This window comes from Cynoglossus semilaevis, chromosome 13, assembly GCF_000523025.1.
Source record: "Cynoglossus semilaevis isolate Cse_v1.0 chromosome 13, Cse_v1.0, whole genome shotgun sequence".
NCBI lineage: Eukaryota > Metazoa > Chordata > Actinopteri > Pleuronectiformes > Cynoglossidae > Cynoglossus > Cynoglossus semilaevis.
This window is the reverse complement of record NC_024319.1, coordinates 12,958,228-12,979,320: the sequence shown is the minus strand read 5'-3', so window position 1 is coordinate 12,979,320 and position 21,093 is coordinate 12,958,228. Positions and strand designations below refer to the sequence as shown.

Below are 21,093 nucleotides of genomic sequence, written 5' to 3'. Positions count from 1 at the left end.
CGTCTCTTTGCTGTGTTCATACAAACGATTCTTTGATTTGCTTTATGTCCTAACATTTTGCTCTGTTCACATTTTTTTTAAAGCAGCTACTGACATTTTGCTTATTTGGCATGCTTCGGGCAGTTACGTGGGAAGACTTATTTTTGCACTTTCCATGTTTCTTTTTTTAAAATACCACACATTCAGCTTTTAGGTGATGACTGCTGTACACAGCTAATTGTCTGGAAGCAGATACTATATGCAGCCCCATTGTCCTCGCCTGAAAGTAGCTCAAAACTTCCCAGCTGACCTGCTCTAGTAATCGGCAGTGATTGACCCCAATAGCCAGTCCTGAGTCGTTTCCCTTGGGTCTTATCTACACATTATCTCCTGTGCTTCATATATTCTAAACCTGAAGAGTTTGAACTAAAACAATTAAGAGACTAGAAAGGTTTAATACAACTAAACTATTTTGGGTCCTGGGTCCATATACCTTGACTAAATCTGTTACTGAGAGTAGTTGTACTTTTATGCCGGGCAGTAAAATCTGGAATTTTTGTAGCAGCAAACGAAGGTCACTTTCTCACAAGCACATTCAATAAATGTATTTTTAGTTGCTTTTAGTCTACTGTGTATCTACCAGCCAGAAAGTGTCGAGGCCAGCGGCTTAAAGCTCTCAAGCTGCTGCCTGTGACAAAACCAGACTGTTGATTTAACACTTAATGGAGTGAGCGAACACATGCAAAGGAGGGAAAAAAGAGCATGATCGATAGAAGTATGAAAGTACAGCAGGCCTTTGAAAGATTGAAATGCAGGAGGCTTCCACGGGAGATCCCACAATTCACACCAATCTATGGTGTCAGTGCAGCCCATTCAAAGGTTACACAAAAGTCAACATTAAATGAGATGCTACTGTGCTGCGCTGCTGTGCAACATCAAAGTGCTGGTATTTCATGGCAAAACAGAGTTTTCAAGACTTTCTGACCCATGAAAACAGAATAATGAAAATGTTTTGCATTTGGACAAAAGGAAAACATATGACACATGTGCACTGGAATACGGCGCTGTTCCCAAGCATATCTTTTGTACTTGGGTGTGAACGACAAAACCTAAGCATAAGAACTTAATAAAACTACTGTAGATCACTCAAATGTTTAATAATGTGCATGTTACCGTAAGGTGAAATAGATAAGTGTTGACAATGAGTTTACATCAGGACAGCAGACTGGACTCGTTGAAGACTGGACTTGATTCTGTATGAACATAGACACACATTTTCTCCAGTCCATCGGTCAAATACCAAAACAGTAATAGAGAAGAAAACAGCTTAAATATCATTCAGTGAACTGTGTTGTTGTTCATTGTTAGAAATGCCAGGGGAGGTCCCCAAGGATTCATGTTCATGACATAATGCCCTCCAATATGTTTAAATTAAGAATAAAGATCACTTTGTTCCCCTATTCCCCCAGCTCCCATGGTATGGTAAAGAGATCAAAACTGGAGGGTTTTATAGGGAACATCTTTAACATTTGCTCTGCTCTCAGTGTGCTTGATTAAATGTAACATTTTGAGATCCCAGGGCTCTGAGAAAGGCATAAATCATTGTCTCACAGCTGCTGGCGTGCCTGGGGAAAACACATGCTATCCCTTATTCTCCCTCTCTTTTCGTCTTCTCTATGATCATAAAGCCCACCCGACCCGCTTGCTACCCCAGCCCCCCAGCCTTTGGTGCAATTCATGGTGGTGGAGGGTGAGAGGAACACCTGCACGCTGCTGCTTGCACTAAAGTTCGCCGTGTACCTCTAGTCCTACACACTCACTGGCCCTGTACTCCCAAGTCCAAGGCCCCCTTAGTCTTTCCCATCCATCAGCAGTGACAGGACCCAAAAACCAGGCCAATGAGGAGAGTCAGCCAGCCACTGTCCAGGGATCAACATGATCAAGTTGTCTCTTGGGCAGCACTGATAATTTACACGCACTGGATCGGGAATGATAAAGCTAAGGATTTTAAAGCCCAACTAATGTTTAAGGCACAGCATTGCCCTGATTGAATTCACAAAGCATTTATAGATCTAATACAGGTCAGACTATAACCTGCTCCATTCTGGGCTGTCAGCTGGAAGGGTAACCTGTGCCCTTCTGGTGTAGCTGCTCTGAATCGAAGCAGCTGCCTCACTTCCTGAGATCCAACAGTCTCTTTCCTTCCACAGCTGCCTTGTTTTCTTTCCATCTATGTTTTGCTCGGTCCCTCACTGTGTTTTTTCAAGTAATTAACAATATGGCATTGATTTCTCATTATTCACTGTGTCATAACACAGAGCAGATGGTGATTGTGCTTGTTTTTTCTAGGGAAATAGGATTAAAAAAAATGAAAATTAAAAAGAGGAGAAAATCTGGCTATTGTGGGTCCTGTGGGACTGCCAACATATCTCATTGCTTGGTCCATCTGGAATGACTGCTCCATTAGAGGAAGTCATGTGGAGCTGTTGTGTTCTAACGCAAAGGGTTAACGGGTGAGATACAGTATAAAGTTACTATATGGCTTTGGATTTATAAAAGAGAACATTTCAAAGCAGAGCTGTGCAGTTCTTCTGCATGAAAAAAACCCATGCCTTTAATTGTGCTTAATTTATTAGAATGTTCCAACCTCAGCTCTGTTAAATGAAAACACATTAGGATCTGCAGAAGTTCTACAAGTGTACGGGGATTCTCTCCAAAGCCACCCCTAGCCACTCAGCCCTCTGTTCGTTTTCTAAGTAAGTTGGAATTTCGCTTTAATTCACTGGTAAACAATTAGACAGAAAACAGATGTCTCTGGCCATATTTGAAAGCAGCTCATCTCCTTGGTGAATGAACACTGCAAGGAATACTTTGAAGTAGTGAGAGATAGAAAGAGATTAGGGGGAAAATTTAAATGTGCATTTAAATGGTTGGATCATAGACTTAACTATTTCAAATACAATAATTTGAGGACACTGGAAAACAACTCGTGTTGTTGGATTTCTACTGTGAATTATTAGGGAGACAAGTACGTCACAGATTTTTCAGAAGATATGTGATTAGCATAGAAATTAATTGTCTATCTTTGCCCGTTCAGTTTTAAAAGGTCTAGAAAAAGAAGTATGGAGAAAAAGCCAGCGATCTCCAGCAGCTGTCACTTTGTGACAGAAATGAGAGAGTGCAGAAATCACACATTCACGACCGGAGGGGAACCAAAGAAAATTATTCTCTGATCTTCAGAATCAACAGTAGTCAATCACATGCACTGAAAATGAATAGTATATACTGCATATATATTTCAAGCTACCTGAAATACAAACTGTTGCAAGATTTTTTTTTGTGATACAAGGAAACATCGTTGCTCAAACGAGCTCCATTTTTCCACTGTCTGGATATTTTACCTGTCGCTTTATTTCTCTCTTTCTCTTTCTCTCTTTCTGTCATAAATCAAGTCCTCACTCCCAGTCCTTCTCTTACGCTTAGTGGCCCGACACTCTGCTCACTGTCCCTCGCTGGGTTACAATAATATTAAATATTTTCTTAATTATTATTATTTTATATTATCAATATATTTGTTTATATCTGTGTTTTTGATGTTTAGATGGGGGGTTAATTTTAATTTAATTAATAGTATCTTTCTGGGGGGGCTGGAAAAAATTTATTTGTTTTTAATCACTTTTAATGGGGAAAATGCAATTGAGACGAGCAGATCGACATACGAGTGCTGTTGTGGAACGGATTAAATTTGTATACTGAAGTCCCACTGTATGTATGTATATGTATATATATATAAAGAAAGGTACAAAGTATGCTTATTTAAAATACATTGAGGATTTATGGTGTGTTCAAACACATCACTTCAAGCTATACTTTGATGCCAACACTCATTTAATTTATTCTTCATTTAAACATTTTGCTTTGAAAACTCAGGAAGAAAGATCTGACGTCAGAGCACAAAGTTGACGTGGCCTTCATATGAAAACCAGAAGTGACAAATCAAATGTAAAATGTAATATAATCGTTGATCGCGCCTCAATTTAATTTAATGTTTTCACCATGTCGGTCGTCCAGGGAGCCTGTTTTTTCTTTGCAACTTCAGCCACACATTTACTGTGTAATAATTGTCAATTTTATAAATGGAATCAATAGGGCCACAAGGAACGCACAAAATGTCTTTGATGTCAAGTCCAAGAGCTTCAGAAATTCACAAATGTTGTGATCACAAAACACTGGCCCTCAGAGTGGGTCCTGTGGGACCATAAGCGTCAGACCATTTAGAATGGTGCTACTCCACTTTTCATCTTGGGCTAAATGAGGTGATACATCAATCATTCTATTAACGCTGCTCCAACAGGCTCCCAGTCACCCTCTGCTTGACAGCAGGGACATGGGACTTGTGGACGGAACACAGGCTTTGAAGTCACCCTCACCACCATACACAACGCAGACTCCAAAAAATGCCTGTGCAGACACACACACACACACACTCACACACGTATACACAAAAACTGAGTCTGGTGATACTGTTATTGTCAAGCAACACTGTTGTGTCCAGCTTTGACTGAATTGACAGGTATGCTATAGATAAAAAGGAAAGATTCTGGCAGGGTGTGCATGTGTGTTTGTGTCAGCTGTTCTGTTGTTCTGTTGTTGAAATATACATGACAAGTTCAAATAAAATAGACATAAAATCAATGCACAACATCGTTGTGGATGGCATAAATGGAACACCTACTGATCACACTGTCAAGGTACCAGAATCTTGAAAGGCTGTTGAACGTAGTGCAGCAAATGGCATCAAATTTAGTTCAGAGTACAAACACATGCAATCTAAAAATATTATTCAGAAAAGGTCCAGAGTTTAGATAGAGAGAGAGCTTCCTCTTAGAAATTAACAAACTGCCATCTTTCTATTACTAACAATGTTGTGTCAATGTGGAAATCAATACATCCTGTTGGATTGCCTTCTAAAATTTGCATCAGGATTTCATATATAAAAATATATTAATTGTCTTAATTGTTTTAAGGGCAGCTTAGAAACCAATATTCCACAGGGTTTATTGGTGCTTCTTAAAATATCTTGGGCAAAAAATGGGGTGATAAAAAAGTCAGTCCAACTTTGTCAGAAAATCAACACTTATCAAAACCGTTCAGTCACTGTGACTCAAAGTGTGCAATTTTCCATTATTAAACATTATTTGTCTATAAAGATGTTTTTGTCTTTTTGAATTTGCTGTTCAGGGATGAACTCCAAATCCACCATCTCTAAGTTGAACTTAGAGACTCCACTATGCCATGTGCTACAGCTGTATCTTCTCCTCACTGTCTGAAACCAGCTGAGCCCAGCTCCATCCCCGTCTCTGCACTGACATGTTTAAAGTGTGGAGGCCTGATATGATTCAGTGCCCAGTTTGTGGGTTTACATGAGTCAAGGCCATACTATGAATCTCCAGCCCTGTCTTAAAAGTGATGTACAGTTTTGACTCTGAACTAAAAAACAAGTACTTTGAGAACTAAAGGTGTATTGTTTTACACAGTGGAGAGCAGGCTTCTCCTGTATCTGTTTTCAACAGGAGGTTGTGGAAAAGCTCCTGGTGTAGTGGGAGTCTAGACTACATTAGGTTTCCAGTATTAAAAGAATTCAGAAAACAACAAAAAAAATCAGAAATGTGGATTGTTGAATCTTGGAAAAAACTAAAAAGTGTACCCTTGACAGACGTTAAAGCTTGTTTGTATCTTTGAAATTCTATTCTCCAAATATCTATTGTCTCATTTATGTTCATCAGCACCACTACTTTTTAAATACATGGATTTGTAGTCTTTAGAAAGTACCACTGAATGATCCCAGTCTTACTCATCATACATACACCCACACACTCTCACGATGACACTACAGAAATAATATGTGGTCTCGGGACGCACTGCTGCAACCTGACATAAGTGCAACCCCTCAACAAATGGAAACCTCTAGTGGTTAACGGTTGTGAGCCAGTTCAGCCCAGAACTAACAAAGAATAACAGCTGTTTAAAATCTGATTCTGCCTGGACAGAGACACTGAGCTACAAACCTGGCCCTGAGGATTATGGACAGGAAGACGGTTAATGGCTTCAGTAAACAGTTAACATCAGTTATAATAAACAAATAGGAGACGGAAGACACTCAGTGACAGCATGGGAAGAAGCACGAGTCAAGACCTTTGCATTAGATTAACAAGATGGAACATGGAGTTTATGTGCTTGTCATAGATGCAAATGCGAAAACAAAAACTGAAAAGTTTGTTTAAAATAGAACATCAATACAAAACATAATCCCCTACCTGAGGTCCGGTAACTGTCTCCTTGTTGAGGGACCAGAACAGAAAATGCCAGCAGGTCAGGAGCGAGCAAAGATTCTGGTTTGCGGATCTCGTTAAGCCAGAGGCTCATATGGAGGTCTTTGGTGTCAGACGGTCCCTGAATAAGAGGAACCAATTTCTCCTTCCCTCCTTCACCTGAACCTGGGAGATAGAAAGCAGATAACTTTGTAAATACAAAATCACAGTTATTTAAAAGTAACACTAATGATTGAAAATTGGGCCAAAGTGTTGTATAACTTCGTTATGAATATAATGAATATAACAAGATGATGTGCTGATCCAATGCAGTTGGCTATTTAACGCTATGAGTAAATATTTAATATAACTCTAAATATTTTAATACTGTAGTAAAGCTGGTTTTACCCAGACTTTTCATTCACCCTCTCTTGTAAGTAACTTAACCACCTCTGTTAATTCACATTTGAACATATTTCAATGTACTTTTTTACAAGTAGCTGCAGTATATTTCTTGTTATGTTTATTCTGGTAAACTCTCTCATTGTCTCTAACAACTGATTTGTAAATAACAGTGGCCCAAAAGAAAACAGCAACTCAGAGATGTTGCAGTAAAACAGTGTATATAACGATGTCGAGGCATTGAATGTGTAAAAGGGCGCATTATAGAACGTAAGAGAGTCTAGTCGGTTTAAGTCGCTGCCTCCTACACATGCAGTAAAAGTTTTAACAGGGCACAGCTGCACACACCTGGGGTCCTGGCGCACACTTTTACAGCTCCCAAGGTTCCAGAGGCGCATTTCACCGTCGCACGGCTGCAGAACTTCAGCTCCAGGTTTTGGACCGAGCCCTCGAGAGTCAGTGACGGGCCCAGAGATTTCACACCTAATAAAAAGAGAAAACTCCAAAGTGAAAATGAAGTGCAGTCCAGCAGGTGTAAACACTGCTGCCGTGGTTTCGTCAAGCACTAGATTGGCCTTTTAATTAGTCCTGACCCCTTTAGTTTTTCTCCCACAGGGAAACTAACTCCTCTCACACACAGACTTCCTAACAAGGCATTGCAGGGCCAACATTCACTCACATTCACACCTAGAGTCAACTTACAAAAGTCCAATTAACCCTAACTGCATGTGGTTAGACCGTGAGAAGAACCCAGAGAACAGCAAACTCAGAAATGAACTGATTTACTCACAGTTACTTACTAAATGGGTATACATGCTACACCCTTATACACTTTAAATGTTGTATTAGCTGGGCAACACAGTTCAAATGTTGTCATTATTAGTTAAACTCATTTCAGCACAAAACAGTAATATCATCAAAACACACCACAATGTTGCTAAAAAAAATTCACAAAGATTGTTTTTAAAGATGACAAGTGACAAACTGTTTCCTACGTCCACGGTGAATGGATGTACGTTGTTTGACTCCAACGTTTGTCAGTGAAATGACAGGGACTATTAAGAGTTTAAGCAACAGATCATTATGAAAAGTTTAACTTTCCGAGGAAATATCCATTTGAGTCCTGTCTGTATTAATCTTGATGTCAACCTCAACTCTCCTAACAACAGCATTACATCAAATCAGCCTTGTCCTCTGCCATCTTTCCAAGATGTGACTGTTTGCACTGTGGTAAAGTAAGCACAGAGGCGGGAGGGCGCCACACATTTGCCGTTATGATAAGTCAGTGTTATTTCTATGGTGAGAGATGGTTTCAAACACAAAACAGCATAAAAAAAGAGAAAGGCAGTGGATTAGGAAAAAGACGCATTGGACTAAAAGGAGCTGTGCTCCAAACCGCCTGTGGAGAGAGAAGACGACGATCCATTCATCAAGTTACATTCTTCCAGTGAGCTGGAACTGTCGGAGGGAATCACATTAACTTCTTACATCACCTGTTCCAATACGACTTCACTTTTCAGAATTATTCGCTCACACTGTGATAGCACTTCATTTCCTAAAGAGGTCAAGTTAGATGTTTCAGCTGACTGAAGTTTAATTTCTGTCATATTCAGAGACAGTCAGAGACACAAAGATCAATAAGTCACGAGAAAAGACGCAGTGACAAATGAAAACAAAGTCTTCAAAATGAAAAACAAAAGACAAAAAAGAAATGGAACAGATTTATTGGCTACTATAGATTTATTACCTACTGGTGCATATAAGGGTATTGCATTAATAAAGTACAGATGAGTGGTGCTACTATAGAGGCTATGAAAGAATACAGGGTCAGTATTTGGCAACAGTCCCTAGAGCTAGTCTGGAAATCTAAAGGCTTTTATTGATCCACCTTTTCATCATAGCTGGTTTTATGTTTTACTTGACTTTACTACCGATCAGTTCTCCTGAGTGATTTGTAAAGCATTTAACAGAAAGGTAGAAACTAACTAACTAAAAAAAACATGAACAACATTTCATACGCAGGTGTTAATCCTGAGCAAATGTCTATCTAAAAAGTAATTTTAGGGTTAAACAAATATTTCGTGTAAAAATAGGGAGATTAAAGTGGACATATGTACACATTACATTAAACTGAGGGAATTACCGACAATTGCTAAATTCTCTAACCACTGACTTCCCTCTCCTGCCTCTCACAGACAAATTACCAGGCAACTTCTTCACCTGCTGTCTAAGAGGTCATCCATCAGCTCATACGTAAGATAGGAATGTTAATAAGCCTCATTTAATACACCTGCGGTTCAACAGAGTACTGCTGCATCTGTCTCTGAGGCTTTGGTCAGCTGAGTATGTCCCAACTTCTGTAATCAATTCTTTATGAGAAAAACTTAGGAACTTCTAGATTTCTCTCTGAAATATTATAGTAAAAGATCAATATATTTATGAAGAATTACTTTCAGTTTATCCCTTTCTACATTTGAGTAGCTGTCTGGCTTCTTTTCCTTTCGGCTTTGTCCCTTTTTTCAGGGGTTACCACAGCGAATCAGTAGCTGTCCGACTAACAAGCCTTGTAAAAGTGTGAGGGCAGAGAGTTTACTGACTGTGAGAGAAATAGACAAGCTGTAAAAATGTAGGAACAACCGTTCAACAAAACCTCACATTATTATGAATCAAAGGGGTCACCACAGCAGTACTTCATACTATGATTGAGTTTTTACAGTGATGGCTGGCACGGCTAGGTATTGAACTCAGAGCCTTCTGGTTACATGCAGGACACCTAGTACTGTACCACTGTACCCAAGAGCAATCATTATGGTGTATTACAGGTCATATAGTAATGTTTCCAATTCTATGGTAGAGTTCTCGGAATTCCACTTTAAACCTGAGACATTCAGGCTATTGTCTTCATGAGCTACACATGTGGAAAATAGGACATGATCATTTCATGTAAAAGATATCATCAGACAATGAAGATAATGGATTGATTACTGTATTATTGTAGCCCTAATTAAAAGGGTTTCCCACAACACAGCACACAAGCATGTATTGACAAGGTTACTTGATGTAGTCACGTTCCAGCAAGAAAGACAAAACAAATGACTGACACACATTTCACACATTTGAAATTACAGCTCAACACCGGAATCCAGCCAGAAAATCCATGACCCATGCTGACCCATGTTCTTATACACACTGTTTCCCTAGGTTCACTATTGTAAAGCTATAGGCCGATGTGAAACACGCCAGGAGACATTGTGGTCTACTCTGGTTGCCCTTTGATAAGAGCCCAGAGGGTATCACTATAACAGTCCCCACTTGCCCACATAAATGTCCTAAAGGGCACTGAACACCTGCTGGGATTGAGTCCTGTTGGGTGGGAGGACTCTGGACAATGTTTTGTCCAGCTGTTGGACAATAAAAAAGTCGGGGTACACAGGAACAGGAAAAGCTCAAGGGTTGGTAGTTTGTTGGTTTGAACTGTGGAATTCGGATTTAGTTTGTGGGAATTACTTCTGCAGCGCGCGCGTGTGTGTGTGTGTGTACTAGAGCCAACACACAGTGTGTGTCCGTGCTTTCCTCTGTGTGTGTTTGAAAGACTGAGTGAGTGAACGTGTGCGGCGCTGGTACTTGTCAAGTAAAGGCAGGTGCAAGGAGTACATAGCCACACAGCTTGGGGCCAAAGGCTACAGCACTCCATCAAACACTGAGAGGGCAACCGTGGGCAGCTGGATTTGCCATCCTGAATACTGAGAAGGGTGTGGAAAAAAAGAAATGCAGGGATGAAAAGTCAGTGAAGAAATATTGAGAAATAGGAAGAAAAAAAGGAGAGAAGGAAAAGAAAATATATACAATATGGAAGGTGTTTCTTCTCCCTTTTTCTTTTTAAACACCTAAATATATGGTGTACATATGTCTTTGTGTGTGTGAGAAAGAGAGACATCTGCAGACTTAAAAGCCATGTTGTACACATTCCAACATGCTCTGCTCGTACTGCTTTGAAGAACAGTATGGGAAAGTTGTCTTACAACCCTGGCAGTTTGGACAGCAAATTTTGACTTTGCTTTATCCATTGAAAGTTGTTTGAAAGTTTGGTTTAGTCCAATGATTTATTGAGGATTTTGATTAGAAACTGTCAAAATGAGAGCCTCGTTTATTATACAATCAAACAGAATCCCTGCAACAAAGCACTTAAAGCTACATGAACTTTTTTTTTCTTTTCAAAGTTAAATGTAATAAGGGATGTAACAACCCTTTAATCTATCAAATCTTTTGCTGATGACTCTGCGTCGTCAATTAAGTTGTGATGCATTCAAATGGTGATGGTTAATGGTCTGTTATAGCACTTTTTTGATGCTAATGCCCATCTACCTACTGAAATTGTCAAAAACCTGAATCATGAATCTGTGTTGATTTTCTTCATTCTCTTGTTAACACATGCAGTCCATTATCACAAATAGATTCAAAAACTATTCTTCTAAAAAAATAAATTCATAAACCCACATCCTCATCGGTAGGTAGACTGAGACAATAACAAACGCAGATAAAATGGAAACCCTAAGTGCTAAAAGGTCCAAGTCTGGAGAAGGGCCCACAGCAGCAGCTAAGGGGCTGATGAGAAAGAAGAAAAAAAAGACTAGGTAGCCTTTGACAGGTTGGGTAGACCAAAAGCAGCCAGTTGAGCCATTAAGTGCTGATGTAGAAACAATAACTGTCTCTCTGTAGTCGGGGGGGTGGGGGGGGGGGCTAAAGTAGAAGCAGTAAGTAGGAGCAGGAGGTCTGCTGGAAAGCTGCCCAGTTCTGACATGGAGAAAAAATACAGACGCATGCAGAGATTGTGGGACAGGAAAACAGACAAGGTGAGTGGTTCGTCCTGCAGTTAAAGCTGAGAACAGAACAGCACTGGCAGCAGGCAAACAAGACAGCAGCCGTGGGACAGATCCGTTAACGCAGTCTGATTTCATTTGATCACAACTGGATTTACAAGTTTACAGGAGACTTTAAAAATAATGTAAAACACTGGTGTGACAAAGTTCATCTTTAAAACAGACCTCAGGTTAGAAACCACTTAGGTGCATGGTGCCAGTCCAATGTCTGAGTAGGAAGACTGGATCGCATCAAGACATCTGCCGTAAAACTGTAGTGACCCAATAAAGAAAGGCACAAGCCTAAAGTGATTTTCTTCTTCTTTTTTTTTTATCACGATGGTGATTTTCAGAAAGCACCAATTCAAACCAGTCAATGAATGAAATTGGTTACAGAAAATATACCTGAATATTTGCTACAGCAGAACTAAAGCAATTCAGGTAACAGCAACAGCTGCTTGGAAATGAATGAAACAGTGTCTGGATATTTTTTATTGAAAAGCAATGGTTCCCATTGCTAAATAACAACAAACATGCAGCCCACTCAAAAGATGATTTCTCTAAATGTCTAACATAAGAACCTTTATTTTCTAAAGAAAGGAACAGACCAAGAAAGGGGCAAGAAAGCCAGAGATTATGGAAAAAGCTACATTCTTGCCCTAATGCATGATCCCCAGCAAGTTGCTTCCAGCAGACTGAGCAGAGGTTTGAGTGGCCGACCGTGCAAGTGGTCCTGGTTGCCTGTAACTGTTGTGGTGTAAAGACAGTGATAGGATGTAAGAGTTGGTGGTGGTAGAGGCTGGGGGTCTAATTTTCATGATTATCATCCCCTCCAGGTGCTGCCTGTCTTTCTGTCTGCCCGCTAAAACAGTGACACATGTTCTCTGCACTTTCAAACTGTGGGTCTCTCTGCCACTGAATTACCACAATTAAGGAGTCATCATGCGGAAGCAATTTAGCCAACACTAATGGGCATAGGCATAGGGGTTTCGAAAGAGACAGTGGAGTGGGGGATGGGACACGTATATATAAGTACNTGTGTGTGTGTGTATGTGTGAGAAATATGAGAGGAATATGAATGGAAGAGAAGAGGGGAATCACAGATGTGCAAAAATTCAATGTTGTGACAATGAGCCACTTGTAAGGAGACAATTAGCCAGTGGCAAGATAGGCCATTAAAACATAGTTCTGGATGAGTGGGCCTGCCTCTCAATCTCTCATATCCTCAGCCTAATGCTACCCTGACAAATCTGTTTAGTATAAGAAACAGGGGCACTCTGACTTTGAAGTAGCAGCCAGTGTGGAATGCCACTGTGGTTCCACCATGAGAGAGATGCCTGAAACTACAGACCACAACTAATGATGCTAAACCAGCCCCTCCATCACTGAAATGTAACTCTGGATTACTGTTCTCCCTCTCTCTTGCTCGCCCTGAAACATTGGATAGCCATGATAATAAACTTAGGCTCGGCCTTTTCTCTTAGGCTTCCATCTCTCTCCACTTCTTGTCTTGCGAGAAGAAATTAAAAAGCAACCAAGCAGATCATTCGTGTTTATCAATAATCCACTACGATCAATAGTCGCGTCTCAGCTTTACAGATGCTGAATGTGTCTGTGTGTGGCGGTAGCCAGAGACGTGACTGGGGTTTTGGTGCTGCTGAGGCACTTGAGTGGGAGTTACAGTGTGGATTTATGGCCTTGTGACATAGAGCTATGTGCTCAGTTGGCACTCATCACTTTGGTTAGATGGGACAGTCGAATCACAGCAGGGAGCCGGTTCTGCAGACAGTACCACGTCACATAAACACAAACAGATTTATTTTGAACTGTCATTGATTCAGGGATTAGTAACACTACCCCTACTACTGGGATTTGATTTTTATTATTATTATTATTATTTTAGCGTCATGTGCACATAAAAATTTGAACAAAATACTTGTTATTCGTCATGCCACCTCTGTTGATGTAGAGGACCCAAACTTAAATTACCAAATTGCTGTAAAGTGTCAGGTTTGGCCAGAGGCACGACCCATGCAGCACCAGCCTTCCCCAAATAAAATAAAGAAAACTTGGACCAAAGACTTTCTCCCTACTTCAATGCACTTGAGTTATCAAAAAAGACAGCAACTCCAGGAAAGTGTCAACATATTTGCATTGCAACACACTGATAACTTTTACTTGGTGAATACACCAGCAAAACAAATGTTTCCCAGAGCATTAAAAACATCATTGCCTCTGCTCCAATACATTTATTTCCCAAAAAAGTTTACCTGACTTGTCCATATAGATGCATTAAAGGTCAGGTCATGTTTTTTCAGTGCACAGCCGGCTCTTCTCAATAGCTCAGGTTGGTCAAGTGCGCTACAGGGAAATGAGCATTGCACATTAAACCACCACGTTCTTATTTAAAATGTTTTTAGATTACTAAGAATCCTTAATGGTTTTAATGTTTCTTTAATGCTCTTTGTACTTTTCTTGGACTTTATTGTCCTAGAGCAGACGATAAAGTGCTCGAGTTTACAGAAATAACAGACAGTAAAACAAAAACAGCACAAAAGACGACAAGACTACAAAGAGAACACCTGATACATTGACATCCTGGTATGAAAGCACTCTGAATAAATACTTGTGTTCCAAGATCTATTATCTTTATCACGGCGTTCACAGTGGTCATGGTGCATACACATAGCTGCAGGGGTTTTTTCATATCACATTTCAGTTTATGCTTCACAGGGGAGCTGAGAGGATTGTTCCAACTCTGACGAAATCATAAATTGACAAAACCTTTGCTGTACCCACGGATGGCCAGCCAAGTAAACTGCCCTTTTCAACTACTACCAACCACCAGCCAGGATTTTTGAAGGCATGATAGATTATGATGATCTCAACTAGCATTTATTTACTATACTGTGCCAGGAGTATATTGGATTTAGTGGTAAATGGAAAGATGCCTCTGAGAAACCATCAATGATTCATATCAGAGAGCGAAAATCAAATGTTGTGAAACTCATGACTTCCATAACTTCCAGATTCTGTTCTGGGATCATCCATGTTCTCCAACATGCCTGACATCATATCTTATTTCCCATGACAGAGAAGTGGGCTACAGGGGAGAGAAAAATCTCTGGCAAGTTCTAAGTCGCACACTTTCCTTTAAATATGATCCTTCCCCAGAAGCTGGTGGACAGTGTGAGGAACGGGGGGAATGATGAAAGGAAATTCATGGAGAGAAATGACAAGACTAGTGTCCCCTGATGGGTGTTTGAAGTTACCACCAAGAGGGGAGCAGTGTTTGTGGAGGGTGAGAACATGTGCAAAGTGGTTATTGTGAGAAATAACTTGAGATGTTTTTTAATGAAACAGCAGACATCAGGCACCTCATGTTTCTCCTGTTAACCACATAAATATTCATAAGAGCCTTTAAGAAAACTGTGGTAAAATCTAGATTTAACAGTGCTGTGTCAGTGCATTGAGTTCTCTGGCTTCTCTCAAAACCTGAGGAAAAAAACGAGCGACAGGGAAGGAGTAAAGAGCTTGAAGAAGACAAAGGAAAAGAGGAAGGTCTGAGTCTGGATTGACTTAAAACATCATCACAATCTGCCAAGAGTGGGGTGAGGGCCGTCTGTAGCTCATTGAAGTTTTCATTGACAAGAACCGTCTCAAATTCCTTCCAAGATTTATTTATCAGCTCTCTGATGCTGACACGACGTGTTTTTAATGTTAGAAATACGGTTTCCGATGGATGAGAAAGCCCTCTTTCTTTACTGTCTCTCCTGCTTTCTTCCTACTCTGATGTCAATCCACGAAGCCGACAAGTAGACGTGCAAAAACTTCTCTCAAACCAATAAGTTACATCTTCAAAGAGCATGGATTCATCAGTGAAGCGGTCAGGCCATGAAGAAAAAGACATGTCAGGCTTTTTATTGAGTTTCCATCTCCTTAGTGACGTTTGTGACAACCACAGGCCACACTTGTCTTTACTTCTTTCATTTTTATGTGGAACAATGAAAAGGGGTAGCACATTTTTGGTTGGCTAAATGTATGGACTTGACAAATGACAGGGCAAACCTGCACATTCCTTTATGTCTCTTGACAGGAAGATTGGAAACATGAAGGTTATGGAAAATCTGTCAGCCAAAATCTAGACTGGAAAAAAGTTGAAAACACAGCAATGTGTAACACCAGTCTGTGACCCTAGCAACTAACAGTTGACCTAATGCCTTGTCTTAACATCTAACAATAAATAACATAAGATGCTCAAAGGATGAAGTGAAGCTAATGTGTGACATGAAAAACACAAATGCAATTAGCATTGTTCCAGGACAATACAGGCATCACTGGCCTTACTCTTATTGTAAATATTCAGATAGAGCTTATCCTGAGTTAAAACAACCAGATGCATGGGAATGTTACACACCAGCATACATGCACACACACACACACACAATAAACATATTATTGTAGCAAAATAGCTTACTTTACAAAAGTTATTCAAAATTGTATTTCAAATAATAACAACTAATCATAATTAGCAATACAATTAGTACCTATTAATTGATCATTAAACATTACTTTTTGTATAACAATAAGTTTGTCTTTGGGCAAATGCCATACTTTTTTACAGGGCAGAAGAATTATGAAAAACAAATAGACAGATGGGTACCATCTGCAAACTGACACCATTTAATGCAGGAATCTGATGCATGAGCTTATAGGGTTGACAGAGTGACATGAAAATAAACACTTTCTTGCACTTCTATAACGCAAAGCTGTTAAAGACACTTGTTATGCCAAGGCATCACCGGAGGATTTGCGTCAGACCCTTGCTCCTGAAGGCAGTAAGATCACAGGGATGTGAACTGCTCACTACAACAGGAGCAACTTTTTTCACACAGGGCAAACCCCCCCACCCCCAAAAAAGCGTAAATACCATTGTTGACGTTTGCGTCTTGGAGACTCCATTTGTTTCTAAGCACAAGGAAATATCAGGTTAGCGGAAAGGATAAATAAAACTCCCTGACATAACCTTGAAAACCTTTCTGTCTTTTCTCAACTTTTCTCTCTATTTTTCTGCTCACAACTACATGCCCCCATCGTATGTGCAGGGGGAACTTGGAAAAACAAAAGACTTGTTTTAGTAATGATACTGTAATGAATGAATGCATATGTCCTGTACTATTATCAACATGCTTCTAGTCACTATGCAATGAGAGCATATGTTCTCTGTAAGCAAACATTCTCGTCATCAATTGCCTTAAATGGGATCGTATGCTGTGAGAGCAGGAGTGCATATAGAAATTACTTAGTAAGGAGGTAGGTCTACCCTCCGAGTGAGTGTGTGTGTGTGTGTGTGTGTGTGTGTGTGTGTGTGCCTATAACCTGACACTCACTTATGTGCCAAAGCTGTGTTTAATTAAGGAGAATGTAAAGTCATTTGTGTTTTTACTTCACTGAGCTGTTTGTTTTCTTTATACTGCCTCTTTTCTTTGCCCTTTCTTATTTATCTCATTATTTATTTTATATTCTCTTCTCACTTACTCCTTTCTTTACCCCGATGTGTCATTTTTTAAGTTTTATGTCACACCTTGTATGTCACACAAAAATCACACAGAGCAAGTCTGGTAACCACCACCAACCAACATCAGCAACCTCCCCCCCCCCCCCCCCCCCACCTCCCCCACCCCCCCCCCCCCCCTCCTCTAATTCCCCCATTCTAGTCAGGACCACCACAGAGCTGTGTGCCCAAGAACCCAGCTGTGATTGCATGAAGGCTTGAACTCATTTCTGTTGCATGAACTGCCAAATGTACAGTATGCTGTTTTATATTAGCCTTTGGATTTTAGAATATAGGTTTTCACAGTAAGATTCAACATAAATGAAATGGAGAATTTAAATCAGGTCAATATTGAGCTTAATCTTGAAATGAGATAACTGGACATTTCATCACTGCCTTATTCATTAGTATTTTTTTATTAAAACTTTAATTGTGAAATAAATACACCTCTTTACTAACCTTCTGATTTTGTTTGTTGACAATAATGATACAGACGTGCACCAGGTTTCTACCACAACCATTTATCTGGCTAATTTGCTCTGAAGCTGTAAATTGGTTAGACTTTTAAAATGTAATTGTTATTCATTGTAGAATTTACAAAAACCAACAGGTGGTGGTTTTAGGAGATTTGGTTAGTTTTTACTTATATTTTAAAACAGCATGTTGAATGTTGCAAAACCCACATAAATGCCTGGGTATACCTTTTTGACATTTGAAGTTTAGATTAATGCTTGCGTTTCCAAAACAAATGCCCTTTAAAAAAGCCAGAACATTTGAATAAACATCCAGAAAAACAAAAGGGGGTCCATAAAGGCATGACAGGACCAAATATGTGCACAAACATGCACCTCCCTGAGAACAACTCTCCATTTTACCAGACACTCAGAAACATAAAATTTGATATACTGTATTCTGCAGAGCTCTCCAATAAAACATAAGACTAGTGTGAGGTTCATTGGAATGTAAAAGGAGAACACAGGAGTAATATATGTCACCACTGAAACAACAAAATCAAAGTGGTACTGCAGACAGACGCTGGACAAACCAAGCTGTCATGTAACAGCCAGCAGCAGAATGCATGACATTTTTCATGGAAAATAAGATTTTATGGTTTATTTTCTGATTTCACTCATTTGTCTTTGAGCATGACAACCAAGCACAGACTATATTGTATATACTACTCCCTGGGTTGCAGCTCTAACAACACACACACTCAGTTTAACAAATTCTTGGGCCCAAGTTCTTGTCAGCTGTGATGATTTAAAAGTCTCTCACTTGCCCCGATAAGCTAGTTGTTTCGATGATCGATCTATTAGCATTTTGAGATTAGAACTGCAGCGTCATTGTCCTGGCTATTTTCAGAGGACAGAGAAAAGTCACAAGTTTCATACAAAAATATTTCTGCAGCACAGTGTGTTATCAGCTAGAAGTCAATATGAAACACCTATTATTGAAAGGTCGTCTGACATCAAAAGTGATCCAATGGGGGAGAAAAGAAGGAATGAAAAAAAAAGCACATGCCCAAAGCTAACAGCTTTTGTTTGCCATGCTGAGTGTATGTATACATATGTCAACCCTGTTCCAGCTTTGGATCAACAAGTGTGGGCTGGAGATACAAGAACAAACAGAACTAAGATCTGAAAAGAAGCCCGACTCTTGTTTGTAAAAGAGCTGTCACACTTACTGGCACTTTTAGTAAAAAACAATTTCCAAGGGTGTAATGACATAATGTGCCACACAAAGCACTATTCACTTTCTGTAAATGTGACGTCGTCTGGTGAAACTAACAATGAAGGCACTCCCATGTCCCAACAGACAATACACACCGCACTTGAGTCTGCAGTAGAATCAATTAAACAACCTTGTAGTGACAGCAATAAAACAGATAATCATGACTCTGTTTTACAGCAAAACATTGTAGTATGGAGGAGGCCTAAGACTGTCAGAAGTGGTACAATGTCAGCAGTTAAATATCCATCAATCCTTATTTGCCCTTATATTTTAAGAGGATGCAACAACATTGCTGTATTAAGTCAAGAATTTTGTCACTAAAGCCAGTGCGGACCCCACTCCAGGGTTTTCTAGAGGTTAAAGAAATCATTGTGTAACAAAGAAGGACAGCAAAGTAAAAATAAGGCAGGCGGCCAGCAGGGTACGGCCAGAAATATGCCACTATGATGTCACAGTGTGAGCACAACCACAGCGACCACAGGAGCCAAAACTATTCAGGAACATTGCACTGGGTGTGAGACAACTGTGCTGCAGTGAATACAGGCCACAGTAGGTCACACTTGACTCCTCTAACAGCTCTCTCCAGTAAAACACCCTCTTCTACATTTCTTCTCTGCAATTAAGTTGTTCCACTGAGGACTGACACAGCCTACGATGGATAACATCGTTCTCAAGGCCACAGGTTTCAAGAGCAGATACTGGGCCTTAGGTTTATTTGATTTAATATATGCTTACATAACACATTACTTTGTCCGATCTCGCTTGCCTTTAAAACTTAGTCCCTTTCCCCCAACTGCTCTTTTTCTAACCTGCCAGCACATGAACCAGATGTGCGACTTTTTTTTTTCTCACTAGTCAAGATGTATTTCAAAAGAAAGGCAGGTTGAGGATAGAGGAATATTTGACTTCACTCCATGGGAGAGCACTTCCATAAATTTTGGCGGCCGTACAACGATGAAAAGGTACCTTGGCTGCCTTGGCCAGAGGAGAACGTTGACGGCATACCAAACAACGTGATCCTAATGAGTTGGAAAATCCCAGGCCCTCCAGAGGACTGTCCAGATGCTACCGTCATGAGAAACGCTACTGTTTTATTGAATTTGGGCTTCCCTCCCTTTCTTTAACAAGAGGGCAAAATTTATTATTTGACCATTAAGGCATCTTGGGCCACGTGAAGCATAAAACCAAGTTAATTTGCCTCTGGCTGAAGGCCAAAAATCCCACAAAATCCACAAGAAAAGTAACCCATTGTGACAGAAGTATATATGACATGAACATGGCATGAATGATGTAGACTTTTGGAATAAGGATAGAGACCTAGGTATTCTGGACCCAGATGGGCAAGTTTTGGATAAAGGACAGGTTTAAACATAACGTCCTGAACCAAAGGTATAAAAACTGTGTTTTCTTTCTTTGTTTTAGCCCGAGTCAGTATATGTTTTGAAAGCTTCACCTGGTGTTTTGTAGACGTCATTAAGCAGACTTTCGCTGAGAGTCATTGGAGCTCCGTTCGTCATGCTGTGGGTCCAGCTCTGAAAGATTGTATGGAGCAAAAGCGTCTGGGCCCTGGTCGCCTGTATGGTGAAATGGGGAAGCTCAGAAATGCACTCCGTGGTGGGGACCGAGGACTTTTTGCTCCTATAAGAGAGGGAAAACAAACAAAATGGAAAAGATAGACTGAGATAAAATGCAGGGAAATAAGGAGAAAATCAGAGAAACAAGGCATGACAATAATAATAATAATAAATGGGAGAATGGTGTGTTGCACTCGAGTGCTAATACACACTAAGTGAAACTGACACCAGTGGAAACAAATGTTTCACATATTCCACAAATCTATTACAATCACATCCCTGAATAAAACAGATCATTGAATGCATGAAGGGCCAAATAGGTAGAACTGAGCTGCAAACAGAAAAGTGAAAAGAAAGCCAGGCTTTACTAAGTGGCTTGGCAGATAGATGAAGTTTGCCTCTCTGCCACCGACCCTTTTCTTCCCTCCATCCAAACTGTGACGATGATTTATGTGAAGATGCGTACACCCCAGAAACCTGAGCCTGAAAAGAATCTCCACGTATTTGACATTTCATCTGTCTCCAAGAGAGTAGACAGAGTGTGTGTGTGTATGTGTACATAGATGTGTGTGAGTAGCTGATGAGTTGAGTGTTTAGGGGAATGAGGTAACACAGTGATTTGGAGACTTCCAGGCCCCTGTCCATCAGAACCTCAGTGGAGCATGCTCCCATCTATCATCCAA

General features: G+C 40.1%; 1 protein-coding gene across 5 annotated transcripts in view; it reads right to left on the bottom strand.

Annotated features, from left to right (window-relative positions):
- vps13b (vacuolar protein sorting 13 homolog B) overlaps positions 1 to 21,093 on the bottom strand; it is a 285,627-nt gene that overhangs the window by 203,988 nt on the left and 60,546 nt on the right. For all 5 annotated transcript variants that reach the window (XR_003051507.1, XM_008323736.3, XM_025061607.1 and 2 more), the window contains 3 exons: positions 20,290 to 20,474; positions 7,041 to 7,175; positions 6,297 to 6,476 (listed from right to left, as the gene is read on the bottom strand). Coding sequence is in view for 4 of the 5 variants with exons in the window: in XM_008323736.3 (XP_008321958.1) it covers positions 6,297 to 6,476; positions 7,041 to 7,175; positions 20,290 to 20,474 (500 nt within the window). In the remaining variant the exon portion in view is untranslated. The remainder of the gene's footprint in view (positions 1 to 6,296; positions 6,477 to 7,040; positions 7,176 to 20,289; positions 20,475 to 21,093) is intronic.